Source organism: Haematobia irritans, chromosome 4 (assembly GCF_050003625.1).
Source record: "Haematobia irritans isolate KBUSLIRL chromosome 4, ASM5000362v1, whole genome shotgun sequence".
Lineage (NCBI taxonomy): Eukaryota > Metazoa > Arthropoda > Insecta > Diptera > Muscidae > Haematobia > Haematobia irritans.
The window spans coordinates 64,950,181-64,960,093 of record NC_134400.1 but is presented as its reverse complement, the minus strand read 5'-3'; the positions used below and the strand labels follow the sequence as shown (position 1 = coordinate 64,960,093).

The window sequence follows — 9,913 nt, the reverse complement described above, 5'->3', positions numbered from 1 at the left end:
TACATATGGGCACTTCTAGTTTTAACCGCTGAACCTTCTTGATTATTTTTCTTTGTTGAACCAACCAGATTGTTCCAAAAACATTAGCAGACTGCTTAAGTTAACGTTTTCCAGATCCGCCAGTAATCTGAAGCTATATGCTCCTAAAAGTTGCTTGCGCTTTACACAAAATGCAGGACACTCACACAAGAGGTGTTTAATTGATTCTTTTTCCTCCGCATCATGACAGCTCATACAATAGTCATTATACTTCGCGCCAATAGTTTTTGCAAAATCGTCTATCAGGCAGCGACCCGTTATAGCAGATATCAGGAGTGATATCTGACGTCTCGAGAACATTAGCATATCTAGTGTGCGGTTTAAGTTGAAATGGGGCCATATTTGCTTGGTGTCGTTACAACCCTTGCAATTCTCCCATCGAACATTTGCCATCCTAACAGCCTTCTCACGCAGCATGAGCTTGCAGGTAGCTAGGGGCATACCAACAAATTCCAGTTCCCCTGGAATATGTAAGGTAGTCCCTAGCCTTGCCAACTCATCCGCTTCGCAGTTCCCCGGTATGTTCCTATGGCCAGGCACCCATATTAGGTGAATATTGTACTGCTCAGCCATCTCATTGAGAGATTTGCGGCAGTCGATGGCCGTTTTCGAGTTGAGGAACACAGAGTCCAAGGATTTTATTGCAGGTTGACTGTCTGAGTATATATTAATGCCAATATTTGTTGGAACATTACTTCTCAGCCTGAACAACTGGGGTTTCAGGAGAGGATGTCAAAGCACCAACTGACACCAAAAGCGCTTAATGAGTATACGACTCCAGAGGTTGTGGTTTTTGTGGACTGTATGTGGATATTGGGTATGCAGAGAAGACAGAATCCCAAAAACTTCACAGAAGGTTCAATGGATGAAGTTGCTAGGCGAGATAATATTGTTATTTGGGTTGGGAATGGTTCCTCGAGCAATATGGGAAATTATAACCCAATCCAAAATAATTCAAGAGAGAGAAATGAGACGAAACACAAGTGGGTTAAATTTGAGTTAAGCCTTTATTCGAGGATGATCTTACCAAGTAATTCTATTCGTGGCTGCGGGAAAATAAAAAGTGATTTATTGAATGTTTCATACCAGCCAGGAAACCTTTCGATTTTCTATTTAACTAATTTTTAGAACTAGTTGAAATTATCTTTTGACATTTATCGATATTACTATCTTTAGTGCAAATCGAATAGTCTCATACATTTCAAGTGATTCTTAAACCATAATTTTTTTCGTTACAATGCAATACAATTCAAATTTCAAAATTCAGAATGATTTACTTTACTATTAAATTCAAATTCAATTAAGTTATAGTTAAATTAAGTCTAAACAGTCTTGTTTAGACATGGCGCCGGACTTAAGAATGATCAGTTTGGTTTGTGGCACAAAGAACTGAAGCTAATGAGCGAATTGCGTCTGATAAAAGATACTGATTGATAGATGGTTGAGGGACAGAGTTTGTATTAGATTGTGGAGCTTTTTTGTTGAATTTCCGTTGATTTGAACCCGTCTTTACATTAGTTTGTTGCGTCCGTTTTTTGTGTTGTGCTAGAGGCGTATGAGAATTTGGTGGCTGTTGACGGTTGCCAGAAGCATAAACCATGTACTCATTCGGATGTAACATGGTATGGTGGTAATTACGGCATTTACGACATTTATTTTTTGAGTGGCATTTGGCAACTGTGTGACTCTTCGCTAAACAATTTACGCAATATTTAAGTTGGCGCACTGTTCGGCATCTGTCTATTGGCTTCATCCTCAAAAATTTTGGACAGGTTCGTATACTGTGAAACCGCTTACACAACATGCAGCGATATATCTCTGGATTGCGTGATTCGTTGGAGTTAGCTGATCTGTAAGGATAAAAAGTAAAGTGCGGTTAAATGGAAAATAACTCTCCAATTTGTTGGAGATTTTGAATTAATGTTAATTTGATTCGGCTACGTTTAAGTACGGTAGTAAGCATAACTTGACAACTGGCCGTTTTATGAGACCCATAGCAGTACGCACTTGAACAACACGAGTTTTTCCATCTAAACCGGGTTGAGTCTCTTCGATTCGACCAAGCCGCCATTCACTAGGCGGTAGCAGTTCGTCAATCACTACTACTAAATCACCCTTCTTTATATTACATTGTGGCGCTTTCCACTTGTAACGTTTTTGAAGCGACTTCAAATAGTCCTCTTTCCAACGAATGGCGAACTGATGGTGAATGGCCTTCAATTTTGTCCAACGATTTATTAACGAAAGGTTCGGAGATAGCGGTTCAGGTAAGGCTACCATCGGTGATCCTTTAAGGAAGTGGCCAGGTGTTAACGCACTTATATCCGTTGGGTCTTCCGAAAGAGCTGATATGGGACGGGAGTTGAGAACGCCCTCTATACGGGCTAACAATGTGGCAAGTTGTTCAAACGTAAACCTATGTGTGCCTGCTAATCGTTTAAAATGGTGTTTAAAACTTTTAACAGCTGCTTCCCACAACCCTCCCATATGAGGAGCATGAGGTGGGATGAAGCTCCGTTCGAGGCCATGGGACAAATATTTATTCGAAATATCAGATGATGAGCTTTTTATGAATTGGGAAAATTCTCTTAGCAACACTCTACTGGCTCCTACAAAGTTTCGTCCATTGTCCGATACTACCCTTCGGGGTAGTCCTCGCCTCCCAACAAAACGAGAAAACGCAGCCTCGAATGCCGCAGAAGACAAATCTGAGCACGGTTCTAAATGCACCGCTTTTGTTGCAAAACACACGAATACGGATACATATGCCTTAACAGTTGGTGATTTGCGCAAATATGAACTTTTTAAGTCGAATGGACCGGCAAAATCTATTCCAGTTACATGAAAGGGTGCGGAAATAGTACAACGGTCGAGTGGTAATGGAGCCATCATTTGCGAGCACGGGTTTTGCTTAAAAATAACGCATATTTTACATTTATGGATTATTGCTTTAACACGCGGTTTAAGTCTAGCTATGTAGAATTCCGTTTGCACCATTCTGCACATGAGCACACAGTCTGCATGAGCTAAAAACTCATGCAGATGGGAAAGGTAGAGATAACAAATTCTGGAATTGCCCGGAAGAATAATTGGATGGCGCTCATTATAAGGTAGTGTCGATTGGGATAAACGTCCATTTACACGAAGAAGTTTGTCTTTGTCAAGAAATGGGTTCAGTGTTGACAAAGAACTTTTTTTCGAAACTAGTTTGTCGTCCAAAAGGGAAGTGTATTCATCTTTAAAATAATAGCGCTGAGATAGTTCAATTAGCCTTCGTCTTACAAACCATATCTCCTCGTGAGATAAATTTACACCGGAAAAGGTGTACTCAGATCTTGTACTAGGATGTAACCGCCGATAAAAACGAAAAATATAAGAGATAACTCTTAAAGCTCTATTATAAGAGGAGAATCTATCCAAAATATCCATATTTTCAGCCGTCACATGAAGATTTTGTACTAACTTTTTTGGTTCTACACTACTTATGGGAATCATTTCTGGCCATGCAGATAAAGGACCTGTAATCCATGAGGGACCATTCCACCATAACTTTGAATCAACTAGATCTTTAGGTTTGCAACCTCTCGTGCCTAGATCTGCCGGGTTATCATGAGAGGGGACGTGTCGCCACTGGGCATTGGGAACAAGAGAATGAATTTTAGAGGTTCGGTTCGCTACGAAAGTTTCCCAAGACCATGGAGGCTTCGATAGCCAGCCCAGAACAATAGACGAATCTGTCCACAAGAAGGTTTGGGTGACCTTAAAATCAAATACAGACAACACATAATTGGTAAGTCTCGCAAGCAACTCGGCTCCATTGAGCTCTAAACGCGGTAAACATATTGTTCTCAAGGGAGCCACTTTGCTCTTCGCAACCACCAAGTTCGAATTTGAAGCGCAATCAGAATTAACAACAACGTACAAACAAGCACAATAAGCCGCTTTAGATGCATCAGCGAAGCCATGGATTTGAACGCGATCTGATGGCATATATCGAATCCATCGAGGAATTTTTATATTCGCTATGTGTGAGAAATCTTGCATAAGAGATTCCCATGTTAGATGCGTTTCTTGGCTAACTGGTGTATCCCAATCCAAACCTTCCAGCCATAGCTGTTGCAAAAGCATTTTGGCTCGTATGATGATTGGGGTTATCCAACCCGCTGGGTCAAATAGTTGGGCGACTGCCGGGAGAATAGTTCGTTTTGTTATGCCTTTAGTTGGAGCTATATGATCCAAAGTATATGAAAAACTGTCGCTCAAGGCATTCCATTTGATTCCTAAAGTTTTTGTAGAACTAGTCTCATCCAGTCTTAAAAAGTCTAGGTCATAGATGTCTTCGGGAGGCAAATGGGTCAACAGCTGTGAATCATTGGCAGTTATTTTCTTTAAAGGGAAACCCGCTGACTTAAGAGTAAATATTAATTGGGTTTGGAGCTCTTTTGTCTCTTCTAAAGAAAATCCACCGGAAAGTATGTCGACCCAAGATGCATTGATGACAAATATTCATCTAAAACCGCGGTGTATTGCACTTGTAACTCAGGGTTCTTCGACAAGGACTGTTCCATTCTGGACAATTGCCCAAGGGCAATGAATCTTGAAGACCCAAGATGCATTGATTCAGAAAACTCCTTCTTAAAAGGCAGTCTTACAGTGTAACGACCGTCAGATCCACGTACAGTGGTATTCCTGTACAATTCCTCACAATAATGATCCTCGTCTGATACTGGATGAGATGTGGGAATTTCTTCTAATTCCCAAAATTTCTGCAGAATTTCATTAAGAGAGGAATTTTCAGAAGGATGTACATGGGTGGTGAATGTCTGAACTCGTTCTGCTCTCATGGGACCACTTAACACCCAGCCAAATACAGTGTTGTAAGCAGATGCTTCCCCACAAATATTCCTCTTAATTCCGTCGATATTGAGTAGTTTTTCGGAGTCATTGCCCAGAATAAGGTCAATATGCGAGGATTTATTGAAAGAGGGATCTGCAAGATCAATTTCTCTCAGATCACTTGGGCATGAAACCGAAAACGAAACAGAAGGTAAACGCTGTGTTACCTTTGGGAGTACAATAGCAGTTATAGGTATCCTGAGATTGTATCTGGATGAGAAAAGCACTAGTTCGCACTCTTTATTCGAGGATATTTTCTGTTCACCAATACCAAAAATATCAAACGAGGCCTTCCGATATGGAATTCGAAGAATATCTCGGATTCTTTCCGACAAAAACGTTCGTTGCGAACCAGGGTCTATTAAAGCCCGAATTGTAAAGAGTTCTCCCCTGTGTTCAATTTGAACAAGTGCTGTACGAAGCAAAATAGTCTCATTACCTGAAGAATAATTTGCTTGAACCTGAACATTGCGTCCAAAGCCCGATGTCGATGGCCCTTCGATCAAATCATCCCTATGGGTTCGAGGAGCTTCTGTTGTATTCGAGGCATTTTCCACCCTATCGCTCTCAGGCACTGTGACTGTTCTACCTTTTAAATGCAAAAGAGTATGGTGCGATTTCTGGCATATAAAGCATTTATTTCTACTTTTGCATTTCTGTTTCTTATGAAATGGAGAGAGGCAATTATTGCATAACTTGTTTTTAAATACAAAGTCTATTCTCTCTTGCTCCGAAAAATTTCGGAAATTTTGACAAATACGCAATGAATGATTGCCTTCACATAAAGGACAAGAAGAATCCAATTTCTCCTGGGAATGGTAAGCTTGAGTTCGATTAACCCGCTGATCAGTGTGATTATAACCTTCCTTCGTAGAGCGAATGCTTGACAAACGCTCAACAATCTCAAAACGTTCGATTAGGAACTCATCCAGTTGAGACCACATCGGCAAATCGTTATGGGATTTCAGGGATTGTTCCCACAACGATAATGTCCTATCTGGGAGCTTGGTCGAGATTAAATAAATCAAAATAGGATCCCAGTGCTCTATCTTGACGTCAAGTGTCTTGAGGGTAGACAAGCAGTCATTTACCGTTGACTGTATTCTCTGGACAGACTCGCTTGTCTCCTCTTCTGCCACCGGGATATTAAATAAAATTTTAAGTTGGTTGTCAACCAACACTCGCTTATTTTCGTAGCGAATCTTGAGAGCCTTCCACGCTAAGTCAAAATTTTCATCACATAAAGTGTATCTTTTGACTATTGCGCCAGCTGAACCCTGAGTTTTATTTCTGAGATGGTATAATTTTTGTGCGGGAGTAAGTTTTGGGTGGTTTACGTAGACCGCCGTGAACATGTCACGGAAAGACGGCCACTCTTCGTATCCACCTCTGAACACCTCCGTGTCACAGGGAGGAACTTTTATGTACACATTGGGTGAACCGACAGCTTGGGTCTCAAGACTGTAACGCGGTAGTGGGAAGTCACTCGGTGATATACCTATTCGAGAAGCTTCTGCTCTAGGATTTGAAGAGGAAGCTACCCTCGATATGTCCAATAAACGAGACCTAGAAGCATAGTATGCCTCAGAACATACTGTAAAATTAACGCGAGCTTTCTCTCTCACTTCTTTGGTTATGGCTGAATCGGAGGATAACATTAGAGACTCGTAGGAAGAATTGAAACTTGTCCATCGAACTTCCAAATCCTCCATTTTAGCCTGCACCAACGATTCGGTTTGTTGAACCAAATCCACATTCTCGACATAACTACAGAGCATAAGTAAATGATCATAATCAAAATAAAACTTGCGTTCGGTTATAGCCATAACCCTTTCTTCGCCCTTTTGGGCCGTATCATCCAAAGAATCGTTCGACATTTCCCTCAAATAGAACTAAAAATATGCAATTTACAGTAGATTCAGAAATATCTGTACAATATATGGTATTTAAACCAGATTTCGTTTTAGCGGTCAGTTTTACGGGTGACTGACAAACCTTTCAAAGTAAATATGTGTATGGCGAATATAAGGAAATATACAATAACACAAGACTATATATATTAATGTATCAATAATTCCCAAAATTTGAAAACTGATGTAAATACAAAAAGTAAAAAATTAGCATAAATCGCTCAAAATATAATAGATCTTGAGTGACTAAAATCAACTGAAATAAAGTATGTTCGTGAAATAGTTATGGGAATTGAATATTGAAGTGAGCCAAAACGTAAACAAAATAACCAAAGAAATTTGTTTTTAATTTAATTTCGTAAATTTCAGTTCAACGGATGGAGGAATTCTAATTAATTCTTATGCACACTTTTGCATATAAATAAATCGTTTTGAACAAAAGCAATAATTAATTAAGCACTTAATTAATGGATAATTAAATATGTTTCAATGCGGCATACCAATCAACAGTATTTTTCTGTTTTCTTTACCCCTGTCGAATTTCTAAGATTTTCTAACATACAATTCGCACAATAAATTATGAATACGAAAACATAAGTTTACTCATGAAACCAACAATTCACGTGTGGTGTAAAACTTTTTAGTTTTCTCGAAATTAGCACTTTTTATAATCGGAAATTGGCAACTCCAGCAAATTTCTCCTGTCAAATACGATCCACAAAGACAATGAGAGCGAGATATATGTGGAACCCAATTATTATTATTCGTTGTGTGAGCAAAACATATATGTGTGCGTAACAAAAAATAAAAAAAATCTGTCACAAATTCGTGTGTGTATATATTTAATATAATATAATTTTTCTATTTATCATTAATTTTTGTTTTGCTCCTATATTTTTGAATGTTGGAATATGTATATACTTTAATGGAATTTCCCTTCATTTATAAACCATTTCTCTTTGCGTTTGAATTTTGTAATTCACATTAAATAGGAAAGTAAAATAAATAAAAAAATAAAAAAATTAAAAGGTAATTACCTTGAGCTTGAAAAAGTTGCGGTTGCGAAATTTGTTGTTGAAAATAATTTCAATTCGTTTAGATATCCATATGAATTTCTGCAGAGCAAATATATTCCTATGCTCTCATTTTATTAATCTGGTTCATTCCCATCACTTCAAACAAGAAAATATATTTTGGAATGTCTCATATATGAGTTTTGCACATACAATCTGTATTTTGTATAGTAGTTTTTCTCACTGTGGATTCAGGATGCCGATGATCATAAAACTGAATACAACACACTGTGCGAAAAATGTAAAGATTTAATACGAAACAATCGACGAAATTGTATTAAATTTTGTACAAAATTTACGTTTTGGAATGTTGCCTTTTTTACTGCACTTTTTTTTCTCTTTTTTCGCCGAAGAACAACCAATGAACAAAATTATATACGATTAATAAATTTGAGCAAAAGAAAGAAATTAGGAGAAGCGGAGAACACAAATTTCGGAATTGCTCATATATCAAATTGTGGAAAAATTTGCACTTTGGAATTTTGCATATTCCGTCATGTATCTTTTGGAAAATTTGGAATAAAACAAATCTTCTGGAATTTCAAAGTTATGTTAAAGATGAAATGTAGGAATTAAACATGAAGTGCAAGCAAACAAAAAAAATTTGGCGAATAGGGACGTATGGAAATGAAGAATAAAATATTGAAATGGGTGATAAATGGAACATCTGTCTCTTTGGATAGACACTTTTTCACATTACACTTTTTCGCACTTCTCCATCTATGCCGTTATTCTATGCGATTTTTTCTTCTCATGAATTTTTAAATAACGGCACATATGCAATTATGCAAATTTAGCATGCTTTCAATTACGTAATATATGCGAATTTATAGCTTTTATAAATCATATAAAAATTATTATTTTCTTTTTATTCCATTTCTTGAAATATTCCACTTTTCACTTTTTTTCTGGATAAAATTGCACCTCTGATCTTAAAATTTTAAATAATTTTTACGTTTTTTGAAAAGGAAACTTTGACTTTCAATACGGACGGACATCAATTTTCACGGTTTTCTTAATATTTTCCCACAAGAATTTTATGCTGTTTTAATTTCGATTTCTAAGCACTTTTTACTTTCTTATGTTTCATAGAATTAAACTTACTCCGCTTTAGCTATTGAGCTTACCGAACCCGACTTGAAACTGTCATGTGATAATTCATTTCATGTGGCAGTTACCTCATTTCTCTACTTTTCGTGATCTTCTCTGTTGCTGTATTCTCTTCTCTTGCCGAGAGTACCATGAACAACTGGGGTTTCAGGAGAGGATGTCAAAGCACCAACTGACACCAAAAGCGCTTAATGAGTATACGACTCCAGAGGTTGTGGTTTTTGTGGACTGTATGTGGATATTGGGTATGCAGAGAAGACAGAATCCCAAAAACTTCACAGAAGGTTCAATGGATGAAGTTGCTAGGCGAGATAATATTGTTATTTGGGTTGGGAATGGTTCCTCGAGCAATATGGGAAATTATAACCCAATCCAAAATAATTCAAGAGAGAGAAATGAGACGAAACACAAGTGGGTTAAATTTGAGTTAAGCCTTTATTCGAGGATGATCTTACCAAGTAATTCTATTCGTGGCTGCGGGAAAATAAAAAGTGATTTATTGAATGTTTCATACCAGCCAGGAAACCTTTCGATTTTCTATTTAACTAATTTTTAGAACTAGTTGAAATTATCTTTTGACATTTATCGATATTACTATCTTTAGTGCAAATCGAATAGTCTCATACATTTCAAGTGATTCTTAAACCATAATTTTTTTCGTTGTATTGCATAATACAATTCAAATTTCAAAATTCAGAATGATTTACTTTACTATTAAATTCAAATTCAATTAAGTTATAGTTAAATTAAGTCTAAACAGTCTTGTTTAGACACAGCCAATTCGCCACCTCTCTTATTGCTAATATTTCAGCCTGAAAAACACTACAGTGATTAGGTAATCTTTTCGCTATTCGAATTTCCAGATCTTTAGAATATACTCCGAAC

The 9,913-nt window shown here is 37.5% G+C and overlaps 1 protein-coding gene across 1 annotated transcript; it reads right to left on the bottom strand.

Annotated features, from left to right (window-relative positions):
* Positions 1-1,962: 1,962 nt before the first annotated feature.
* Positions 1,963-6,812, bottom strand: LOC142235486 (uncharacterized). The gene is made up of 2 exons (XM_075306738.1): positions 4,506-6,812; positions 1,963-4,425 (listed from the first exon to the last, which is right to left on the bottom strand). Exons 1-2 carry the CDS (start codon positions 6,810-6,812, stop codon positions 1,963-1,965), a joined length of 4,770 nt encoding a protein of 1,589 aa, XP_075162853.1.
* Between the last annotated feature and the right edge of the window lie 3,101 nt (positions 6,813-9,913).

Coding starts and splice junctions, on each gene's coding strand:
- LOC142235486 (XM_075306738.1), bottom strand. CDS start 6,812: ATGTCGAACGATTCTTTGGATGATACGGCCCAAAAGGGCGAAGAAAGG. Junction 4,426..4,505: donor TTGGGTCGACATACTTTCCG/GTGGATTTTCTT, acceptor TTCCCTTTAAAG/AAAATAACTGCCAATGATTC.